The sequence below is a fragment of the Mandrillus leucophaeus genome, unplaced genomic scaffold, assembly GCF_000951045.1.
Source record: "Mandrillus leucophaeus isolate KB7577 unplaced genomic scaffold, Mleu.le_1.0 Scaffold925, whole genome shotgun sequence".
Classification (NCBI taxonomy): Eukaryota; Metazoa; Chordata; class Mammalia; order Primates; family Cercopithecidae; genus Mandrillus; species Mandrillus leucophaeus.
Window position 1 is genome coordinate 378765 of NW_012110086.1, and position 25148 is coordinate 403912.

The window sequence follows — 25148 nt, forward strand, 5'->3', positions numbered from 1 at the left end:
CCCTCTGAAAAACTAGTTAAATTGAGGATTCATCTTATAATTGGTGATATATGTAAATTAAAAAGATATAGTTGTGACCCCAAAATATGAATGATATGGGAAGGTCATAAAGGACTAATAGAAAGGAACCAATTAAGAAAACAGGTAAGGAAGATTTCTTGGTGCTAACTTCTGGGGCTGCCTAGAAAGTGGCACAAATTAGAAGAAAGGAGTGTTTACCTTTTAAATAAAGCGAATAGATTAACTTAGAGAGTATTTCTATACTTGTGTCAGGAAATAATGTCAATCAGCATTAAGATCTTTATAGATGCTTATCCATAACCCTCCTAACAAGAGTATAAGGTGGATATTATTATTAACCCCACTTTACAGATGAAGAAATTCAGACACAGAAATCCCTACAAGGTTTCACAGCTGGTAAGTGGCAGAACTGTGATTTGAACCCAGGTAGTCTGTCTAGAGTTCACCCTCTGACTACTACTAGCTCTACCTGCTTTTGGTAGGAGTCATTAAAATAAAAATGGAAAAAGAAAAAGAAAGGAAATATGTAGTTACTGGATGCTTAAAACTACCAGCAAATGATCATTGAAATTATGTACAAGACACTGACTATTCATTGACCAAGTCCAGCACATTGGCTTCAAAGGGACTGCTGCTTGGGGATCTTGAGACAAGTGAACACTAATATAGGAAGTCAGTGTCAATCTGGAAATATGTTAGAGGTATTACAAGTAGAATTTAGCAAGGAGTTAGTCTGAGTATGCCTTATTGTATCTTTGGCAATAAGATAAAAAGTTTAGAGTGTAATGAATTTATAATGGTCAAACACCACAGCCAAGAAGAAAAAACTTCCTATTACTGTGAGTAGGCTACTTCTTATGGGTATATTTTGATCACTGAACAGTGGAAGCACTGTTGGACTTTAGGCCAGTAGTAGGTGAAGGTGCCTCCCTGTGTGTGTCGGGGGGATCTCCCCAGATGGAATGAATCTCAGTGTGTTTTGGGTGTGGGGATATGAGAATGTCTTGGATATGCAGGAGTTATTATATAGTCATTGGTGAATTATTAGGTGCTTACTTTCATGATTTTCACTTTCAAATAAGAAAATTGAGCCTTAGAAAAATGAAGTAACTCTCTCACAACTGCCACCCCAGTACAGGTCTGTCTGACTTGACCCCAGTGCACTGAACTGAAGAGTTAAGGCAGTCTGAGTCTTTAGCCAGACATATTTCTGGAGCTTTTCTCCAAAAAGCTTGGCAAGTTTTGTGTTGTGCTTTAGTAAGGGAGGTATTCTCTTGTTCTTTTATGTGCTGATTAATGCTTTAGAGTCATTCCAAAGGGAGGCCTCCAGGGATATAGGACTTCCTGTGTTACCCACAAGCTTGATATGTATATCTTTTATGTCTTCCTATGTATATCTTTTATGTCTTCATATAATTAACTGATAAAAATGTTTAATAAGAGATGGCTAGAACTGAGTGGTATTTCAATATAACCTCAAAAGACTGGAATTAAGGGCCAAAACCAATACGATGAAATTCAACTGGTAAAATGTCAAGTCCTGACTTGGTGTAAAGAAAAAATCAGTTTACATAAGTATCAGGTGGTAAAGACCTAGTTTGAAATTTAGTTGACTGCACACTTAAGATAAGCCCACATTGTGAAACAATGAATAAAATAGAGCTTGAATTCTTAGGTTGTATTGCAAGCAGCAGTGACCAGAGCAGGCAAAATGGCAGACCCATTGTACATGGTGCTAGTACCCCATCTAAAGATCATGTTCGAGTCTATATAAAGGAGGCATTGACAACCAGATTCTGGTCAAAGGGAGAGGGATGGTGACTGTTGAGAAAATCATGTCAAATAAGGAATAATTCGGGAAACCTGAAGTAGTTATAGCAGGGCCTGAATAAGAGAAGCCTTGAGGATAGATAAATTACATATTTTCTCCTGGAGCTCACCAGAAATTCTGAATATCTCCCTAGCCAGCAGGCATAGGTGTGGAGAATCATGAGGAAAAGAGAAAGGAAACAGTAGAGGAAAAGGAAAGGGGGCTATATCAGTCCATCTGCCCCTTTCTAAACCCACACATCATGCTGCCGTTTAACTATGTATGTCTTGGGGGAGCGAGGCCTTCACATCCTAGAGTCCCGGTTGGAAATGGGGCTCAGTCTCCTTTTTGCTTTCAGCTTCCCACTCGGTCCATCCAGGGCCTGTATTCTTTTGCCATGTGCCTGCCCCACCCTGAGGCCAAGACTTGGGTAGGCATGGCCTCCTGATGGAAGAAACCCATGGAGCAAACTGTCCAGATGCCTGTGTGGTCTGCACATTAAGGTGTTTTGTAATCCTCTATGATCCGAGCTGACCACATTTGGTTTTTGATACTTACAGGGAGCGTTCAGAATTTAGAGAGAATCTTTCTTCTTTCAACAAAGTCTATTGTCCAGCTGAGAACCCAAGAAAGAACCCAGTAGTTCTTGAAACCACTGCAGCTTGGCTTCTAGGTACATCTATGGAAATTTCTGTCAATGCTCACCTTCTAACTTCCAACTCTTTCCAGGACTCTTTTCAGTGCTATTTTTTTACTGAAATCCTGCAGCATTTGCTTATCCTCATCACTCTTCCTTTGCAAAATTTCTATTCCCTTGTCTTTTGTTCCATACCTCTGGCATGCCTTCTCTTTCCCTCATACAGTTCCTTGCCTTTGCCTGCCCCTTAAATGTTGATATGTCATACGTTCTCATTCATGACCAACTTCTCTTCTTATCCTTATCCCCTTTGGGGTGATTTAATCCACCTGCAGGGTTTTAACTATCACTGATATGTGGATGATGCTCAAGTCTAAATTTCTAGCCCACATGTTTCTTCTGAGATTCAAATTCAACCTGCCCGAAGTGGATCTCCTCATCCTCTAAAATACACCTGAAATTCTCTATCTCATTTGATGGCACAGCTGTCCGTATAGTCACCCAGGATAGGAATCGTATGTAGTTGTTGACTCTTTCTACTGTCCGTATAGTCACCCAGGATAGGAATCGTATGTAGTTGTTGACTCTTTCTACTGTTTCCCTTTTCGCAGAAGCTCTTGAACAGTCTTTTCTTGTCTATCCCTACAGCCAAAGTTTTATATCAGATCCTCCTTTTTTTCTGCCCAGATAATAGAAACAGCCTCAAAACGGGCCCTGCTGTGCCCAGATCCGTTCCCCTGCAGTTCACTTTCTGCAGGGCAGTCAGAGTGACCTCTTTAAACTTCAGCAAAGGATGTCACCACCCCCAGTGACTTCTCCTTTGACTACAGGCTCCATACAGACCCGCGTGTCTCTCCATCACCTTCCTCTCCAGTGTCACCTCCCATCACTTCTAGGCAGACCCCTCTCACTCCAGCAATGAGCAATGGCAGTACAGATGTTCCCCTACTCATTCTGCCCCGCACCCTGGAGCCCCAGCCCCTGTCTTCTCTGTCTCTCCCAACTCTGACAAAAGCTTCCATGTTCCTCCCTCAGGATTCCATACATACTACATCCTACCAGATAGAATTCCCACCCTCTGCCCAGCCCTGCTTGCGTGTGCTCAGGGGAATCAGGTATTCCTAAATGCTCAAGGAAGATCCTCTGAAGACATACACCACTCATTATACTGATTTAGCAAACTTATTTTTCCTATAATATTTATAATTTTTAAAGTGATTGAAGTGCTATAGCATACTCAGTTCAGAAGACCTGGAAGAAAAAACATCACTCACCATCCTACTAGTCCTAGGAACTTCATTATTAAAATATCAACAGTGGAAATATTATTGCCATCACTTTTGTGTGTGTACGCATACATATAGATTTGTAAGTAATGTGGTGTCATTCAAAATATATTGAGCATTTATCATATGCCAGGAACAGGCCCTACCCTCATTCAACTATAGTCTAGTTGGAGAGTCAGACATTAATTAAAGAGTCACACAAATAAATGCAAGTTACAACTTTATTTACATAGTTGAGAAATGCTAAGAAGGTGAGGCCATGGAGCTCTGAGGACATAACTTAAAGAGAACTGACCTTGTAGGAGATGAGGATGAACAAATTAAGATTTAAAAGAAACTAGGAGTTAACTAACTCAGGAGGGTGGTGTATTGTTGAATTTCTGCATTGAAAGCTTCTTTTCTTCCTTTAGGATTTGCACTTAGCAATAAATTGCAAACATTTTCCTGGTAAAAATTCTTTTGTGACACACAAGTATTTTAGGTATAATATTCAATCATATGGATATATTGAAGTTTAATAAATCCCCTAACATCAGATATTTAAAAGTTTCCTACTTTTTATTATGAATTATGCTGCAATGAATATTTTTGCACATATGTATGTCTTTATGTATGTCTCCAATAATTTCCTAAGGATATATTTCTACAAGTGGGAGTGCTATGTCAAAGGGTGTGCATATTAAGGTTTTTGCAATAGGCTGCCAAATTGCTTTCTGGAAAGGCTCCACTGGTCTGCTTTTCCTTCCATCAGCCACAGCCGGGAATGCCTGCTTCTCGCGGTGGTCACCAGCACTGCATCCTTGCTTCCTTTGGAATCTTTACAGATTTTAATTACCCCCAAAATTGTGTCTTACTGAAGTTTTAGTTTTCATGTCTTTGCTTCCCATCAAGGCTGAACTTTTAAATACATTTTTGGCAGTGCAAATTTCTTTTGCTAGCTGCCTATTTTACCACCGTATTATTTTCAAATTGTCGTTTCAGATCATCATTTTAAAACTGCCCAAGTGTTTGTTTCTTAATAGATCACTGAGGGCAGAGGCTCTTATTTTTGCCCAGTGTATTACTTTAAGCCTAATAAGTACTAATAAGGATATTTTTGAAGGTGATTTGGTTTCTAGAGCACCACCAGTTCCCTGACCAGAATGAGTGTGCAGAATCAGGATCGCTTCAGTCTTGTTATCCTAGACAATTGCCAAGATTAGAGAATTAATATTTTCTTTCTAGATCACATGATTCAATCATATGTACTATTTTCACTTCTAACACTATATAGCTCCAGGTACCTAATCTTAAAGACCTTTTGAGTATAAGAAAGAACCGAACTTAGTGGTCTACAATATCTCTTCAATATTGTCTTCTCCTTTAAACCTCTGGCTCCCTAAAGGTGGTAACAAACCCTGCAGTTCAGGACACCCTGGCTCTTCCCAGAGAAGGACAATGGGAATACATTGGATAGCTGATGGCTCTCAGCTGTGGACCTGACATCTCTAGGGGCTAGGAATTATCAGTCTTCAATACCCAGAAGAAAATAAGAATGACTGAAAGGATATAAAAGCAGATGATGAAATGAATGACTTAAAGATCTGTGGGCATTTAGCTGATAAAACAAATGATTTCAGGAGTGAGAAAATACAAAACCTGTCCTTAAATTCATTTTAATTATAACACACATTTTTCTTACCTAAACTGGATATAGCACTATGGATTAATAAAGGACATGATTTACTTTGCACCCGTTACTGTTGCTTGTAAGTTGGTTCATTCATTCATTCAACAACTCTCTAGTAAGTTCCTAACAGGAGCCAGATACTGTGGGAGGTGTTACAGACTCGAAGGGGAACAAGACAGCCATTACCCCCGCTCTCACAGAGCTTACAGCGGATCGGGAACAGAAACTGGCTGTGCTCTGGGAGGACATAAAGTGTCGTGTGTAACACACTGACTTTGAGTGGCTTCATTTATGATAACAGTGGAAGCGAAGGGTCTAGAAGAATTAGTGAAAACACTGTGTTAATGACAGTGCTGGTGCCCATAGGAGCCACAGGGAAAGATCTTTTGATAAATGGTAAATGTGAACAGATGCTGGATTTACTCAGTGATGTTTAAATTTTAAAACAGTCCACTTCAAACTGTATATCTTTATTGTCAAAATGTCTTCATGAAACAAACAAAAAACCCGTTTTGTTATCTTGAGTCTAAAGTTCTCCATCTTTAATTTTTCCTTTCCTTTTGAACACATGATTTGTGGATGCAGGTGTTCCTGGCATGCTGCTAATGAATGATAGGACAGACCGCTTTGAGCTCTATCTCTTGTTCTGCATGCCAGGTGTCAGTAAAGACCAATGACTGACTGCCAGCTGCAGGGAAGTAGTTTTTGGTTCAACATTAAGGTGAAGAATTTTGCAATGAAGGGAAAACAGAAAGGAGTTGTTTTTTCTTTTCTTTTTTTTTTTGAGAATAGTAGTGAGCTGTCTCTCTAATAATAATAACGATGCTGCAATAGCAGTGACCATTTTACTGTACACTCACTACCTCCCCTGGGTGTGCTCAAAGGTTTGCATGCATTATTTCATTTGATCTTCTCAAAAATAGCTAAGAGGTATTACAATGCATTTATATAGACGACGAAACCAAGGATGAGTGAGGCTGAAATATTGGCCCAAAGTCATGAAGTTACAAAGTGTCGGCACCAGGGTCTGGGCATGGAAGCGTCTCCTCCCGAACCCCTGTTCTCAATTACTGAGCTGTTCTGTCCGGTTTTCATCACTGGAGGAGTTCAAGCGTAAATTGGATTATTGCATGAATGAAACTCTACAGACAGAATTCAAGCTTCAGATGAGGATGGAGGTCACAGGGCTAGTTAACAGCAAAGTCAGCAGCTCTAAACATTTTTAGTAATGGGTTTTGTTGGGAATTTGACAACAATCTGTGGGCTTTCTCAAAAATACATGTGTGCACACAGGTGCAACCTATTACGATGTAAAAGTTTGAAGATGCTCATGAACCTTTTGATACCATCTTGGGGTTCTAGATTGAAAGCCCTTGCTTGAAAGACACTTTTGCTCTGAGATTGTATATGCAGCTACGTGCTTTTGGAGGTGAATTTCCCTCCAAGTTATGACTACAGGTGTTGAGATGGTGCTATCACCTTGTGGCACTATGAGAGAAACAAAACACGGAGTCATCTCCCTTCCAGAAGAAAGAGAAGCCTTCGTTCCCCATTTCTCAAAGTAGGCTTTGTGTGCCGCTGAAAATCTCTCCCTTGGCTGCTACAACTTCAGGTGCATTCAGAATGACTCAGAAATAGAGACCCGAACCATATGTACAGTCTCCATTCATATTATTATTTATGGGGCACAGGAGCCTGTCTCTCCCCAGCAAGCCCCATTGCCAATAAAGAAGTGAAGGGAGACTGGGGAGGAGGGGCGAGATCACGGAGTGAAAGTGTCTGTGCAAGGCAATATTTTTATATGTTGTTGATTTCTGGTTCCTGCCTGGCCTGACAGCGCATGTGTTTCCAATTGGGAATGAACACGTGAGCTCAGTATCTACAGAGAGGCTTATTGGGTGAAGGACCCTCCTCTCCTACCCTGCATTCCACTCCCACCTGCACTCAAGCGTATGGGAACTCTGGTCCTGGGAGTTTGGAAAACATCCCACAGCGGGCCTGGGCTCCCTCAGTCTGGCACCATCTCAGAAACATGTATGTGTGTGTCTGTGAGTACATGTGCATTGTATGGGGGTTCACTTAAACCTTCTCCTTTGGACATTTGGGTTGCAGCCATTTCTGGGAGATTATGGATGCAGGTTAGGGCCTTCTGGGTCTGCTGGGGAAGGCTATGGTGTTTATCCTCTCCTCCAGCCTGCCTTCCATTTTAATGCATTGTTACATGCTTAATTGCTTTGGCACTGGTCCTTAGAGCAGCTCTCAGCACAGGTTCCTGATGATTCCTGCAGGGAGGCTCTGTGGGGAGGTGGGTTTGCCAAACAGGAGACAGAAGGCCAAGGGGTGTGCAGAAAACAGGTTTTGCTTCTGGCCCTGCTTCTGCTCTGCTTTGGGCCCTCTTATCTCTCATCTAGCCTGTGGGAATAGCCCTTTCTCTGCCTCCACTCTTGCTACCATTCAATTCGTACTCCACCCTGCTGCCAGAGTCACCTTTGTCAAAGGCAGAAGTGTCATTATGTGGCTTAAAAGCCTCCTGTGGCTTCCTGGTATCTTGTTAGAAACAATAATCACGATATCTTCTACCAGTTTTGGAGCCCTCCCTCCGTGCCAGGCACTCAGCAAAGGCACTTGCCATGCACTCCCTCTGATAATCTTTCCAACATCCCTGCCAGGCACAGTTTATTGTTCTCCACGCTTTACGGATGAGGAAGCTGAGATTGTGAGTATGTAACTAACCTGACCAAGGTCACAAAACTGGGAAGCAAAGACAGTGCATAAGGTTGCACCGCTCACACTCTGCCCAAGGGCACCCAGCAGCGGGAGGCCTGAGGACTTAACTCCAGCCAGGCCTCTGCTGGCCAAGCTGTATGCCTCGGAGAGAAGCCCCTTGTCTAAATTGTCCTGTTTTCACGGAGCAACATGAATTCTTTAGCTCTTGACTTTCTGCCACCTGCTGTTACTGCTCTCCAGGCTATTCCTTTTGGTGCTGGTGTGACGTGAGCTGCTAGGGATACAGAGGTAATCAAATATAGCTGCTAATCTTTGAAACGTATAGTTCTGTATGAGGGGCAGATGGTCACAGATAGCTCTGTTTCCGTGGGTTAAGAATAACCATGAACTATGAGCAATGCATGGGAGCACAGAGGCAAGTCATCTTATCCACCTTGGACCGGGAGTAGAAGAAGGGTGAGAGGTCCAGGAAGGCCTCCTGGAGGAAGGCGATGCTTGGGCAGTCTTAATACTGAGTCCTGGTTAGTCAGATGAGAGTGGAGGTAGGCAGGAAGAAGGCATTTGAGACAGTAGGAAAAAGAGCAAAACAGGAAGGTATAAACAACATGGAGTACTCAAGGCTCTGTTTTGAAAAACAAAAACAAAAACATTGGTAAGTAAATTTGCAGTGGAAAAATGTTACATCTTAAGGCAAAACTTGGTTGGAGACTTAGATCACAGTAAACGTATGAAAACAAAATTTCAGTCTGGGCACGGTGGCTCACACCGGTAATCCCAGCACTTTGGGGGTCCGAGGCGGGAGGAGTGCTTGAGTCCAGAAGTTCAGGACCAGCCTGGGCAACTAGTAAGACTCCATCTCTACAAAAAGTTTTAAAAAAGTAGCCAGGCATGGTGGCAAGCACCTGTGGTCCCAGCTGCTCAGGAGGTTGAGGTGGGAAGATCGCTTGGGCCTAGGAGATTGAGGCTGCAGTGAGCTAGGATCACACCACTGCACTACAGCCTGGGCGACAAAGTGAGACCCTGTTTCAAAAATAAAAGATTACTGAAATAAGGACTGTCTGCTAAAGGCCAGTGACATTTGCTATGACTTGGGCTATTCTGAATAGCAGTCACCGTGCTGTCAGACTTGATGGTCTACCTTCGTTGTGGATCTGATGGGATGTGGTGAGGTCATGAGGCTTGTATGAAGGCAACGCACCATCCACAGGCCTTGGTTGCATTTCTTCCTCCTTTCTGATGTCTTGTGCCTTTCAGATTTCACTTCGCCTGCCTTCCTCTTGCCAGATCCCAGTGATACAGAGACTTGGGTGGAAAAAGCATGAGTCAGTTGTCCACGTTAAGCTGCACATGATTTCCGGGCAGGTATTTCTTAGACCGGGGCTTTATAGCCTTCATTTTGCTCACTCTGCACTTGGTGCAAAAGCTCATCCTGCCTGCCTGACTATCCCACCTGTCCCTGCTCCATTTCTGCTCCAAGCTAACATCCCTTCACTTCTTTATCCCCAGGGTATCACTATATGAAGATTCACTCTCATTATGCCTTTTCATTTCCCTTCTGTTCTCGCCCCACTTAAAAAAATTAACCAAAGTAATGCATAAAGTGTCAAACAGTGTTACAAGACTTACGACAAAAAAAACCATTCCACGTTCCACCTTTTCTCTTCCCTAAGTCCTACCCTTGCGAGGGTGTCATTGCAACTCTCGGCATTTTTGCCGGGTGTTTGCCTCCGTATTTCCTTACTCTTCTTGCTGTGAACCGCACCACTGGCTCCCCACGCCTGCCACACCTGCTACACCATTATCCTAGGGATTACCTTTCCCAACTTCTGATTCCAGCCCCTTAATCCTGAACACTTACTATATAGACTAAATGTTTGTGTCTCCCCCAAATTAATATGTTGAAACATATCCTTATAGTGACAATATCAGGAGCTGAGGCCTCTGGGAGGTGATGGGGTCATGCAGGTGGGGCCCTCATGAATGGGATTAGTGCCCTTCTAAAAGGAACCCCAAAGAGCTCCTTCACTCTTTCTGGCATGTGAGAAAAAGCACGTCTAGAAACCAAGAAGTGGGCTCTCACCAGACACTGAATCTGCCAGCACCTTGATTTTGGTCCTCCAGTCCCCAGAAGTGTGGGAAATACATTACTGTTGTTTATAAGCCACTCAGTAAGTTATTTTGTCATAGCAGCCTGAATGACTAAGACAATAGTACCTTTCTTTCTCTCATTTTATTCTTTCCCTCCCTGACTCTTTTTTGGTGAAGAAGTAGCTTCTTGAGAAAGGGTAGATGGGAGGTAAATTTTCAAAGAGGTCGTTATTGTATTCTCACACTGGACTGAAAGTTAGGCTGGCTTTAGAATTTTAGGTTGGAAAAAAATTCTGCACTTAATTTTGAAGGCATTGCTCCATTGTGTTTTAGCTTCTATTGTTGCTCTCGGGAGGTTGATGCAATTCTGTTTCCTAAGTCATTCTATGTTAATTTTTAAAATCTTTCTCTGGAGGCTTTCGGACCATCTTTTTATCCTGCCCATTGTGAAATTTGATAGCTCCATGTCTTTATGTGGATCTTTTTCATCCTTCGAGGCCTCTTGTATTCTAGAAATTCACTTTACTTTTAGGGAAAATTCTTGTATTCTTTCTTTAATTATTTATTTCCTTCAATTTTCTATGTTCCCTCTTACTGTAAATTAGACATAACATTGTCTAGATTTGCCTTCTAATTTCTTACCTTTACTGTTTTTTATTCTTTAACTTTTGGCCCCGGATAATTTTCTTCACTTTACCTTCCAATCCCTTAATGGCTTTTTGGTTTTGTATTTTTAACTTTCTCTAGCACTTTCAGTCCCCAGGATCTAGCCCTTGTTCTCCGAATCTGCCCTTCTTCTAATCACATCCCATTCTTGGGTCTTCTCACCAGTATGAGGCTGTTCAGAAAGTTTACTTGTAAAGTATTTTTCTGCTCCTTCTGACCCTGTTTTGTGTGTGTGTGTGTGTGTGTGTGTGTGTGTGTGTGTGTGTGTGTGTAATTTTTCTGTTTATTTTAGTTTCTGTTCTCATGCTAGAGACTTTCATAAAATATTTAGTGACCTCAACTGGCCACTATTATTTTAGAGAGAGGCACTGAAAAACTCACTGGCCGCTCTGGTGTGGGGTCTCAGTTTGGTGACTGGGGAGTTTCACGGTGAAATTCTTCTGGTGGGGGAGCAGGAGGCATCTGCAACTGATGGTAGGTCTTTTCTTTCAGACCAGTCCATTTATCCAGGGAGGAGCTCCTGACTAGGGTGCAAGCCGGCTTCTCCTGGCCTGAGTGTTTTGGTGGGGTGTGTGAGCTGGGCGGCTCACTCTCAGCCCGTAGACTTTCTCTTCATCCCGCACTTTCACAGAGCATGGTCCCCGCTGCCCTCTGTCATGCAGGGTATCTCCAAGCACACAACCTCCCTGCTCCCCTGTTTCCTGCCAGTATTGGGAAGAGGGAAAAGGCTGGGGGAGGCCTCTCACTCCTCCTAATACAGATTCTCAACACATTCTCGAACTTTATTCTCCACCTTCAGTTCACCAGGTGCCACCCGTTTCTGAGCCCTTTTGAGGTTCTGTGACCCAGATTGCTTTGCTTCTTGTCTCCTGTGCTGCAGTTTCACCCCTCTGGTAAGTCAGTTCCCATTCATTTATCCATTTTCTGTCTTCCAAAGTTTGGTTGTGTCTCCAGTCTGTTGCCATCTTCTCTCATTCTCTTTGTCTTCTCATGAGTTCAAAATTCCTACTTCCATTTTAATAGCGTTTCAGAAGAGAATGTAGATTGATGATGTTCAAGCTGCCGTATTGAACTGAAAGTTATTTTATCTCCTTTTCTTCTTCTGACTTTTAATTCTTCTCCTAAAAATTACTTACAACAGCAGTAACTCCCTTTTGAATACATTGGTACTGAAAAGCTTGCATGCATTGAATAGGTAGAAAAGAGAAAATTCATATATTCTAGAATTGAGAATGAAGAAAACTGGCCAAGGCTTTGGCGTCTGAAATAAATCCAAGGCAATACAAGTTCTCAACTCCCAAAGGAGGCAGTGTGGTCTCTTGGAGCATGACACTAGGCCAGTGGTCAAGACACTTGCGTTCCTATTCCAATTCCAATCTTCCTACTAGTTAGCTCTGTAACCATGGGCAGGTTAGTTCTCCTCTCTGGGACTCCATTTCCTCCAGAGGACAATTCTTCTCAGTTCTTGACTTTCATGCCTGTGTTTTTAAGTTCTTGAGATTTAGCACTCACCTGAGGAATATCAGTTGCTGGGATGAAATCATGTGTGAAGGCAAACACCTATAAAAAGGGTCCTTGTTCCAGTGTAGTCTGTAAGTTTTATTAATTTTCCTCTACGTAGCCTCAAATAATATTCCTTTCATTCAAAGAAAAATACCTTTTCCTATTGTCTCTGAGTAATTCCTGGCTTTGTTTTGAAATCATCGTGATCTTTGCTAAAAATACCATATTGCTGGGTAGTAGGTGCTTACACAGGCAGTTCTGGCCACCCATTTGGATTTGAGCCCTTTAGAGACTCCTTCCCCAACACATGCCTCAGAGCCATCTCATGTTGCTGATCCCCTTCTCTGGAACACTCTTCCCTACCCTTTGCTTTGAGTAATTCCTACTTACCCTTTAGTCCTCAGCTTCATATCCACTTCTTTGGACAGGCCTTCCCTGACTCTACAAACTCCTTTGGCATATGTTCTCCTACTTCCTTACATATATATCTCTTTTTTTAATAGTTCATTTCACCTTTTAAATAAAGAGTGCTGCTTGGATGTAGCTGTTGCCTCCATTCCATGGTAGGCACTTTCTCTCTTTTGCCTCTTCTCTGCTAGGTACAAAGTTTGGCTTCTTTACAAGTTTCCATAAGAAATCAACCACACTGTGGATGTTAGTAGAATTTACTCAAGATTTGGAGGACGTATCAGTGTGTCAAACCCTGGAGGATGGGCCTGCCTGCCCTTCCTCAGCCTCCCTGTCTTTCTACCTTCCTCTTTTCTCTCATGGATGCCCTCGGGAGCTCCACATTCTCTTCTCCTGAGCAGTGGCTCCCCTTTCTTTGCAGCTTTGGTGCCAGCTGACTTCTGGGCAGAAGAGTCTTGGTTTCCACACACATAAGAAGACAACCCTTGAAGATAGAAGGGAGCATGGCTGACTGGGGGGCCCTGTCCGACTGTAGTGGAGGGACACAAGGCCACACTGTGTGCAGGGGCTTGTCAGATGCTTCTGCAAGGAGACACCTTTCAAAGGCAGCTGTGGCGAAGAAAGGAAGCTGCCTGAGAGCACAGCTGGGTGCCTCCACGGCTCCGTGTTCACTCATTCCCAAGGCCAGAGGCCTGGAGCCCACAGAAGCTGCTGGTTTTGGAAACTCTGGTGAGCAGTGTCCTTGGATTCCCAAGCTCCTCAAATCCCAGGGAATGAAGATTAGAAAAAGCCACAAAGACATATGCAGTGTCTATTATGTGATGTCAAGCTGCTAGGGGACCACAGAGGAGCCACTAGGGTGGAGACAGGCCCGAGCAATTCAGCTCAGCTGTCTAGTCCCCTCCTCCAATCTACTAGGACATGCATGAAGATAATGTAAACATAAAAATGGATGCTTAGGATGATGAAAATAATATGATGCACAGAATGTGTAATAATATGATGTCACAGAAACATTTATCAAGTACTACAGAAAATGTCTGATTTTAGCCATTTTGTAAGCTCAGACATGGGTTAGATATTTTCTGTCTCCCCAAGAAACTTAAGTCTACCTTGTGAGAGAAGATATACATGGAAAGCTAGTCCTTCAGGTCAGCATAGGGGAGAGGCAGCGTGAAGCAGTAAACCTAGCATGGCATGCTTGGTTTCAACCTTTTTACTTGCCCTATGATCTTAGCTTTGTCTTTAAAGCAGGAATGCTACCATTACCTTGTAGTATATTAAATATGAAATGAGGGGTCAGGTGCAGTGGCTCACATCTGTCATCCCAGCACTTTGGGAGGCCGAGACAGTATGATTGCTTGAGCCCAAGAGTTCAAGACCAGCCTGGGCAACAGGGCAAGACCGTCTCTACAAAAAAATACAAAAATTAGCCAGACATGGTGGTGCATGCCTGTACTCCCAGCTACTTAGGAGGCTGAGGTGGGAGGATCACCTGACCCTGGGAGGTCGAGGTTGCAGTGAGCCATGATTGCGCCACTGCACTCCAGCCTGGGCAATGGAGTGAGACCTTGTCTCAAAAACAAAAGAAAAAAAAATTAAATGAGGAAAAACCATGTAAAGCACCTACGTCTGTATGAGGCATGTATTGAGACCTTAATGGCCATTAAATCTAATTTTAATACATAACTAATAAGTGGTTAGATTTGTTTCCCAGGGCTGCCATTACAAGCACCATGAACCAGGTGGCTCAAGCTATAGAACTTGTTGCTTCACAGCTCTGGAGGCTGAAAGTCCAAGTCTCAGTGCCAGCAGGGTTCGCTTCCACCAAGGGCTGTGTGGGGAGCCTGCTCCAGGCCTCTCTCCTAGCTTCTGATGGTTTGCTGGCAATTGTAGGCTCTCTGCCTTGGCTTCTACTGCATCACTCTGATCTCCACCTGCATCTTTGCATGGTGTTGTCTTGTGTGTGTGACTTTGTCCAAATTTCCTACTTTTATAAGAACAGTAGTAGTGGATTAGGGACCCGCCCTACTCCAGTGTGACCTCATTATGACTTCGTTAATTACACCTGCAATGACCCTATTTTCAAACAAGGTCACATTTAGAGGTACTGGGGTTATGATTTTGACATATAAATTTTGGAAGACACAAGTCAACCCATAACAGTAGTAAAAGAATAAAAATCTAGAAAAGGTGGGAGAGATGGCAACAAATCCTTAGTACCCAGGGCAGTCAGTGGAACCTTCTTAGATCACCTGGAGCTGAATCCAGGACTGGGCAGTTGGCAGGAACTTGTAGTGGTGGGCATGGGGGCACAGCAAGGAGAATGTGACATGCAAGGACACAAAAGCAGAAATGTATAGGCATGTTTGAAGGGCAGTGAGGAAGCCAGCCAGGCTGGACTGGAGAGTGTGGGCCGGGGAACACTTTGGAAGCCTTTGACTCATAAAGGAAGGAGTTTGCACTTCAGACTCTTGGCACAAGGAAGACAGTGAAGGATTAGGATGCGTACCGCTGAGACAAATAAGCACTTAAGACCCGAAGATGTAAATATTTTCTCTGGTTATTGAAAATGACACGAGAGAGCCGTATTACTAGTGCATTCACTATGACTTACTTTACAGTAGTGAGATTGGATTGAGTGGACTCATTCCCTATCCGCCCTGGTTCTCTCAGCATATATTTGCCCTCTTGGCTGGTTGAACGTAGAGGTACAGTCTCTGATCAGATGAGAGCTTATCTGCGATCCAAGTGACCTGATTTACATGGAGATCAGTCCAAATTAAGAGCACACAGTGTTCTCAGAGCTGGTGGGAGGATAACAACAGAAGTCTGGCTGTCTATGTTCTTCAGGAAGTGCTGGCAAGGAATAGGGAGCTCTAAGAGAGGAAGAGGTGGTCTGCTGAATGGAGAGATGGTAGAAAACACAAGTAGTGGTCTCCGGAAGCTCAGGTTTATAGATGACTGCAGCTCACTGCGTTTATCCTTGCTCCATTAGGATCTCAACACCTAGGTTATACAAGAACAAGTGTCTCATGGAAAAGTAAAAATCTATCCAACCAATCAATTGTTTGGTCTATGTGATGCCAACTAATTCAAGGGAAACTACTGTGTAACCTCAGTCTCCGGTTGCGGTGGCAGTAAGTCGGCACTGTCCTGATGTCTGGCACATCTGACACATCACTCAGCATTGCAGCAACATCTGGCTCCATGCAATTCTTGTGGGCAATTTCGCAGTCACCACAGACAGTGTAGACTCGTAATTAACTTGTCAACACTCCCCACCAGGAATTTCCACTGGTCCTGGAGGGCCTAGCTCAGGGTATGAGCCGCAGCGCAGGAAGAGTTTCTGGTCCTGACTCCTGGAGCCAATCCTGGCAGTTGTGGTGGGTGAGTGTGCTGGAACCAAGTCCGGTCCACTGCTTCTCTATGTACTTTCAACTCTGCAGACTTCTCCTTAGAAGGGATCTATGTTGGTTTTTTAAAGGCTGCTACTATAGATGTATCACAGAGAGAACCCATACTCAAAGCCAATGCAAGCTGACAACACTGGTCTAATGTGTAAGTACTTTGATTTGGTATGTAACTAGCATGCTTCATTGCATGTTGAAATACATGGGTGCTCCCCACCTGGGCTTCTTTCTCGAAGGTCTTCCACTCACTTGAGAATGGGATGCCACATCTGTCTCCTTTTTACAATGACCTTTGGCTCTGACTGTTCCCCAACATTGAGAAGATGCATGGAAAGCCCACTTATTACTCAGCCCTTGATATCTAGCAAGCTCCAAATAAACGGTAGATAAATACAACAATACAACCAACCCCACAGTGTGCCAATTGTTGTATCAGTGAAGGCTCCCCCAGTCTAGGTATTACCTTCTGTTTGGGTTTCTTATGAACAGTCAGGTCCAAACTGCAGCACTGGTTGGAATTATCAGGGAAGGAAGAGGTGTTGGCTTCCCTGGTGTAGCCAGCAGTCATGGAATCAGCTGTACGTAGTGCTCCAGGAAGGGAGTCGGTGCCTTGCAGATATGACAGGGATTGGTGATCCCTCTTATTTTCTTTATCAGTTCTAAGTCATTCACTAGAAAGCCTGAAGAAATCTAAAACTAGAAGATTTTGTGGGTAGTAGCTGATAGTTCCTAGTTTTTCCCATTTGAAAAAATTTAGTTAGAGGAATAATCATTCCTCATTTTGTTTATGACTTAATGCCTTTGGTGTTGTGCAGTGAGAGACAGGAAAGACAGAAGACACAGTTCCTATGATCAGAAGTTTACCATCTAGTTGGATACAGAGGGCATTCATACATAAACACAACAGCTGCAGGAAAAGGTTTTCAAAACTTCCCAGGCACTACCCCAAAGGATTCACAGATTTAGTGCAATTCCTATCAAAATACCAATGATGTTTTCTGCACAAATGGAAAAATCTACCCTAAAATTCATAAAGAATCTCAAGGGACCCCAAATAGCCAAAACAATCTTGAAAAATAAGAATAAAGTTGGAGGACTTATACTTCTGATTGTAAAACTTTCTACAAAGCTATAGGAATCAAAACAGATTGAAAGTGGCAGAAAGACAGACATATATATCAATGGAATAGAATAGAGAGCTCAGAAATAAATTCTTGCATATATGATCAGTGACATTAAACAAGGGTACCAAAACCATTCAATGGGGAAAGAAAAGTCTTCTCAACAAATAATATCGGGAACACTGGATACATGCAAAATAATGAAGTTGGACCCTTACCTAACACTACATACACAAATTAATTCAAAATAGATCAAAGACCTAAATTTAAGAACTAAAAATAGAAAACTCTTAGAAGAGAACATAGGGGAAAGGATTCATGACATTGGATGTGGCAATGATTTTTAAAGGTATGAAACTACAAGCATAGTCAACAAAAGAAAAAAACAGGTAAGTTAGATTTATTAAAATCAATAAATTTTGCACATCAAAGAACATGATCAACAGAGTGAAGAGGCACTCTTCCCCCATGGAATAGAGGAAAATAGGCAAATCATATATCTGATAGGGGATTAATATCCAGAAAATATTTAAAAAAAAAAACTCTTACAACTCAATGACAAAAACAACCCAATTAAAAAACAGACAAAGGATTTGAGTAGACGTTTCTCCAAAGATTATACAGATGGCTAATAAGCACATCAACAGATGTTCAGCATCACTCATCATTAGGGAAATGCAAGTCAAAACCACAATTACACAAAGTCATTAGAAGAGCTATTATCAAAAATAAAAACAAAACAAACAAGCATTGGCAAGGACATGGAGACATTAGAACCCTTGTGCATTGCTGTTCAGAATGTAAAATGGTGCAGTGCTATGGAAAACCATATGGCAGGCCCTCAAAAAATTAAACAGAATGATCACATGATCCAGCAAATCTACTTCTGAAAGAATTGAAAGCAGGAACTCCAGCAGGTATTCATACATCAATGTTCATAGCAGCGTTTTATTCACAATAGCCAAAAGGCAGAAACAGCCCGAATGCCCATTGACGGATGAATGGATAAACGAAATGTGGCGGGCACATACATGGGGTATTACTCAGCCTCAAACGGCAGTGAGATTCTGATACATGCTACCTCCTGGATGAACCTAAAGATGTTACGCTAAGTGAAATAAGCCAGACACAAATGAACAAGCATTACATGATTCCATTATATGTGGGGCTGGAGGAAAGGAGGTGTGGAAAACTGTTGTTTAATAAGTACGGAGTTCAGTGTGGGAGGATGAAATGGTTCTGCAGGTGGATGGTGGTGACGTTTGCACAACCATGTACATGTATTTAATGCCACTGATCTGTACACTTAAAATGGTTAAAAATGTCAAATTTTATGTTACATTTCTTTTACCACAATTAAAAAAAATTTCCTGAGAAATCCAAATGACAAAAGTGATCAGCCTGAGGAAAATGGAAATGGATGGCTTCCTGGGGGAGCAGAGTCTTCAGGGAAGTCATGAGCGCAGAGGGAAGGCCTGGGGTGCTTGTCAAAGGCTCACAGTCAACTCTGCATCAGCTGTGTGTGGACAGCGCAGGGAGGTCTTGTCTGGCAAGGGCAGCAGGTGTTGGGGCTCTGGGCGAATGAAGCTGGGTGAACATGGGGCGGTGGTGTACAGTCTGCAGGAGGAGGGCTGGCTGGTGGGGCTGGGACAGAGCCCAGACAGGCTGGTGGGAAGGGCTGGGTGCTGGAAGAGGGACCAGTGCTACTGTGTTATCAGAACAGTCTGGGAGAGAGACAGCAAGGGAGGAAGGCTGGGTGAATAGTTAGCACCTGTGGCAGCAGCCCAGGCCCGAGGTGTCAGGGCAGGGGGTGGTAGCAGTGGGGATGGGAGGCCGTGGCAAGCCTTGGCAGACAGGCATGATTCCCATTTTTCTTCCTGGTCACCAGTGGATGCCCAGATCCTCTGCCTTGGGAAGGGCTGTGTTGAAATACCACTATCCTCTTCTTTTTGCAACTTTTGTTCTTCTGGTGGGCTCCTTTTGAGGTAGGTGTGTACGAGGACTAGACTGAAGGGTTTATCTGGGGAGTTTCTCCAAGTGCTTCTCTCATATAGTAAATGAGAAAGTTGGGTTAGATGACAGCTACAGCTCTTTCCTGCTTTTAAACACTGTGATTCATCTAGTTGATTGATAATTCCTCAGTTCTTTCCATGTGCCAGGCACTGCATGAGCTCATAGCTCATACAACAGTGACCAAGAGGACAAGCATCTGCTCTTGTGCGGCTGCCTCTCCTGCCTTTGTGCCATCCCTGTTAGATGAACTCGCGTGTGCCATGGTGCCTAGCTCATACCTGGAAAGAGTAGATGCTACCCATGGTGCTCACTGCTTCTCCTGGCTCTAGGTCCCACATCGACTCATCCTTCATCACATTGTCACTTCTCACGTGTGCTGTTTGCCCACACACCTTTCCTTTCTCTTTACATTTGTTATAATGCTAAACCCAGATCACCAGCAGACACCGCCCCAGCATAGCTGTGAGCTCACCAGGCTTGAAGCAGGCCTGGCATTGCTTAGCAACCGTGAAAATAGCTCCAGCAGACCCCATGGGACGCTCGAGAACCTCATCCCTGGGGCGTGTGGGAACGGAAGAGCTTCAGTTGAAATAAAGATGCAAACAAACTGAATTGGTTCCCAGACATCATGCTTCATGTTGCCTGACACTCAGCAGAATGAGATACTTGTGTCCCGCTCTCTCAAGCACCAACCTGTACCCAGAAGGGTAGATCAGAGGAAGCAAGCAGTCAAGGCTGGAGAATCTGCAAGCTGTCTCTTAGGGATACACACACAACTTCACACACAGACACACAATGATGTGCAAATCCAGCTGCACATGAGTACCCAGTTGGGGCTGACTTCCTGTTCCATCAGTCTGCATGGAGTCTGGTTGCTGTTTGCATGTCAGAGCCCATGGGTCATCGTGAGTGTTTGATCAATGAATGAGGACAAAGTGGCTTCTGTCAGAGATGTTATGCAATTACATGTGATGGATGCTCGCTCCCCTCCCTTGTTCTTCTCCACTGCGCAAACTTTGTAATACGTGGGAAGATTCAAAACCCTTAAAGGCCAAATGCCACACCAAGTGGGGAAGTAGGGTGGGTGTTAAGAAACTACTTTCTCGCTCTGCACCAACTGGTACTTCTGGTTTGCTTCTGGAGATGCTTTAGGTGCTCGTTCCTGTAAAAGGTATGATCTTAAGGTGATGGAAAGATGTTTCAGCAGGAAAGCTATGCTGAGGAATTTTCTGCTGTATCAGGAGTAGAAACAGGGCTGAGTGAGTGATTTGGTGACCTCATGAGGGTTGCCTCCCCCTGAGACCCCAGCTGTGGAAGATGATATGATTAGGAGAACGGCACATTGCTCTGACTTCGGAGTCTATAGAGGTCCAGTCTCCACCTCTGATTAATGATTCGTCACAGCAGGAAGGAGTGAGGTTGGCCGAGCTCACATCTTGCAGAACGGCATTGCAGGCCCTGGGTCAAGTGGCCTGGGACAGAATTTTGGTTCTACCACTTACTGTCTGTGTGTCCAAGGCAAGTCTTCATATGTAAAATGAGACTAATGATAGCTCACAGGGGAGGCGAGAGATATTTGGGGCTGTATGCATGTGGTTAAAAGCCCAGACTCCAGCCAGCAGTGACTTCTGTCACTATAACTTACACCCAACATGGTATAAGTTTCTCACGCCCCTGTTCACCTTGAATGCTTCTGCCTGGCCAGGTGTCACTGGCTCTCCTGTTGCTCAGTCGTGATGGCTTTACTTCTGCTTAATCACATCTTGTCTTTGGGCAGGTTCTTTAATTCCCCCTCCTTGCTCCCCTTGGCTTCCTTCACACCTCCTTGCCCCAATTCCGTTGGCATCAAGTTACCTCTATTTTTCTGAGCTTGTAGTTGACTCCCAGCTTATTAGAAAATTACCTACATAGAACTTTATGAGATAATTTAGTATCACAAGGTTTCAAAAATATTGACCCAATTCATATGAGCTTAGATTTAGTGCTTTTACTTCTCCAATCATTTCTCTTAGTCTTGGGGTTGGACTAGAGCCAGGATGCTTTGCTTCCAATCTTCTGACACTTTCTTCCCATGGAACTGAGGTGAGAATTAGGGTGACCCTAGATGTGTTGTGAGCCAGAGCTAACCCAGGATAAGTCTGGAATGAAACAGGGTCTGTAGAAATGGCTGTCTCCACATTCTTACCTTTAATTCACTCTGTATATCACTCCAATTTGGCTTCCACTGTCACCATTTTACTGAAATAGTTTTTGCTACAGGCGATAATTATGTTGCCTTCCCCTATGAATATTATTTGTCTTTTTTCTGTTCTATTTTTAATATCAACTTCTATCTATTCAAAGTAGAAGGTATATCTAATTATTCAAAATCTTTGTGGCTGATACAAGCACTAGAAAAAGAATGCATAGTTAATAACAGTGAGTATGGGCAGTTTCACAGATTATTTTACTTTCTGGAAATCTAGAATCACTAGAATGTATTAAAGTTATAAAGAGGTTAAATTAACTCATTTTATTTTGGTAAGAACACTTAACATGAGATCTTTCCACTTGAAAAGATTTATGTGCACAATACAGTATTGTTAACTAAGGACAATATTGTACAACAAATCTGTAGAACTTATGCGTCTTGCATAATGAAACTTTATACCCATTGAACAGCAATTCCCATTTTGGCTAAATGTAACCACATTAAAATACTTGACATTGTCTTTGGTCATGAAGCATAAATGTATAATGGTAGATATATTTTAATCCTTATTCAGGAATGATATTTAAACAAAACTCTCACTAAGATACACATGACTACATGTTAGGAAAATCACATTCTAAATTTTATAGAACACTCTCAGGTGATGTTAACAGATTTAAAAATAAGGACAGCCAATGCTGTCGTATACATCTTTAAGCTGGGAAGTTTCTCAAGCAGTGGAGTCATATTCAGGAAGTAATATTTAAAATATAAACTCTTAATTGCAATTGCTTCTCTGTTAAGTCCATCTCTTTCAGATTCTTCAGTTAACAACAATACTCTAAAAATCTTCAATTGTAAAATTTTAGCTTGCAATGTTTTGATTTTTTCCTGAATTTTGAAATTTTTAAAGTGCCATTACATGTCTTATTAATGAAATAAATTAAACATATTCTTGGGAGACTACAACTCAGGAGCAGCCAGATGAGATGGAAGAGATCCCCAGAGAGAGCCGGCGGGGAGGCAGGACTTCCACGCCCTCTCCTGTCCCACCGCCTCTTCAAGGTGCGCTCACCAACCTGGAAGCCCACACCGCTCATCTTTCATCTCTCTTGTCCACGATGGGGTTTTAAGCTCCACTGACCATTCCTTCTTTCTTGGAATGCTCTGCTGCCTTCTGGGACTCCACACTCTCCTGGTTTGCCTCCCACATCTCTGGCCATTCATTCCCTCAGTGTCCTTTGAGGGATCTTTTTCTTCTGCCAAATCTTCAATGTTAGAGTTCCTTAGGTTTTGATCCTAGACTACCTTTTCTTCCTACGCTACTTCCCTCTGGGAGATCTCGACCACTTTCATGCCTTCAAATAGTCTCTGAAGATGATGACTCCCGGTGGTGCATCTCTAGATAAGCCTGGTCCTCTGAGTTCCACACTCTCACATGCAGCTCCTGTTGGCTCTGTCAGCTCCCTCAGTTCCATCCACCTCTCTCCCTCCTCAGCCCTACTCCTTTGTCCCTCACCTGGATAACTGTGATGACCTCTAAGACGCCTCCCTGCCTCTGCTCTGATGTCTTCTGCACTCAACTGCTGAAGCGATTGTTTATCAATGCAAATCAGATTCTGTCATTCACCTGTATAGAACTCTACAGTTGTGCACCATTCTTAGGGTCAAGTCTAATGTTATTAACACAGCCTTACGGGCCCTGAATGATCTGACTCCTACTCATTGCTTGGGTGCTTTGGCTTTCTTTCAGTTTCTTGAATTTTCCAAGTTTCTATCCATCTCACATTCCATTTCCTCACCAGGTGTGTCCTTTAATACAGTCATAAGTGCCATGAACTTTTTCTTTGTGGCACTTGTCACAATTGCCACTAGATAATTATTTGTTCTTTAATTTTTTTCAGAGACAGAGTCTTGCTCTGTTGTCCAGGCTGGAGAGCAATAGTGCCGTCATAGCTCTCTGCAGCTTTGACCTCCTGGGCTCAAGCGATCCTTCCACCTCAGCCTCCTAAGTAGCTGGGACTACAGGTGTGCACAACCATACCAGGCCAATTATTTATTTATTGTCCATCTCTCCAATGAAATGGTCCTGAAAAGTAGGTATCATGTTTGGTTCAACTCTTTATCCTTATCCTTAATGCTGGGCACCGTTTTATTTGCCTCAGTAAGACCTTCTTGAATGACTGAATAAACCAGTGAGGGGAGAGCGGGTGGCAGGATGGGGAAATCCTGACATTGAGCTTTTGCCTGAACCTTGAAAGTGTTTATGCAGATTGGTGCCTGGGAATAGAAGTGATGCCTAACTTTCTGCCAAATGTAGATCTTAAACTCCCACAGAGGGGACTGTCTGTATCAAGGTGCCCGGGTGGTCCAGAGGACAGCAGTGTGTATAAAAAAGCCCAATGACAACAACTCTGTGAGCCTCTGGGCTTTCCTGTTGGGATCAACAGAGGGGAAATTGTGACCTTTTTTTTGTTTTGACACGTAATCAGGTCATAGTATAATGCTGTGAAAAGAGATTAGTTTAGGCTCAAGCAACAAATAAACCTCATTTGAATCCTGACTCAACAAGCTAATAGCTTGTAAAATCAGGCTAATTATTTAACCTCCCTGAGCCTATTTTATAGGCTGCTGCGAGGATTAAATAGTTCGTGTTAAACGCTCAGCTCAGTGTTTGGTACATAGAAAGAGCTCCCTAATTGTTGCTGTTGTTGTCGCTGTTAATATTACTAGTGGTCCCAGCTCTCCAATAACAAATGATTTGACTAGGCTGCTTCCTTTAGCTGTAAGATTACCATCTTTTGGGGGACAAGATGACCTCTGCAGTCTCTCTAGCTCTAGGATTCAATGATCAGGGGACTTTTTGGTCTCCCCCATGCTGGAAGTGTTTGAAGCATTTCCATGGGAAAGGAAAGAATCACTTCTCTTTGCAGCCATGCTCAAATGGATTGTCCTGGAAGATAAGCAAAAATGACACATGTACGAGAGGAAAGTCCAGTTCAGTCTGGCTCAGACCCTCCTGGCATCTGGTACTTTTGGGTGGGACAGGAGACAGATGTTCCATGACAGCCAACATCGTGTACTTCAGACTTTCTGGGAATGATGGCAGGAGAGAAACCAGAAGAGCAGGGTGACTTGAATTTATTTTCTTGGAAAGACTATTTTGTTGGCAAGACTCATCCCTGGCCTCATAAATGGACCAGAGACTGATGGACTAGGAAGAGCTGCTCTTGGGCCACTCTCTCCCTTCTGGTCAGGCCCAAGAACGTTGCCTCCGAGAGTATGGACCCTGGCCCCAACCCATACTTGCCTTCCCCTGAGGTTGCAGGCTGTCTTTCTGCCCCTTTGGTGATCTGTCATTAATCTGATACATGTGTAATTTGAATCCATTTGGATGAAATTGTAGAGGAGGAAAAGAAGAGAATGTAGAAAGGAACAATGACATTAAGTAGTATGGGCAAAGAACAGAGGTGTCTTGTGCAATAGATAGGCCTCTATCCAACTGAGTGACAGAAAACCCTAAATTATAGTAGTTTAATCAAAGTTAAGATTTATTGGTATCTCACACTAAGTTGTAGGGAGGCAGACGAGACTT

At 43.1% G+C, this 25148-nt stretch overlaps 1 protein-coding gene across 1 annotated transcript in view; it reads left to right on the forward strand.

The window, feature by feature from the left end:
- LOC105531976 (chromosome unknown open reading frame, human C11orf44) overlaps positions 1-23509 on the forward strand; it is a 37710-nt gene extending 14201 nt beyond the window's left edge. The window contains 4 exon segments of the mRNA XM_011970035.1: positions 691-693; positions 22516-22567; positions 22570-22618; positions 23458-23509. Of these exon segments, the coding sequence (XP_011825425.1) occupies positions 691-693; positions 22516-22567; positions 22570-22618; positions 23458-23509 (156 nt within the window).
- Positions 23510-25148: the final 1639 nt, after the last annotated feature.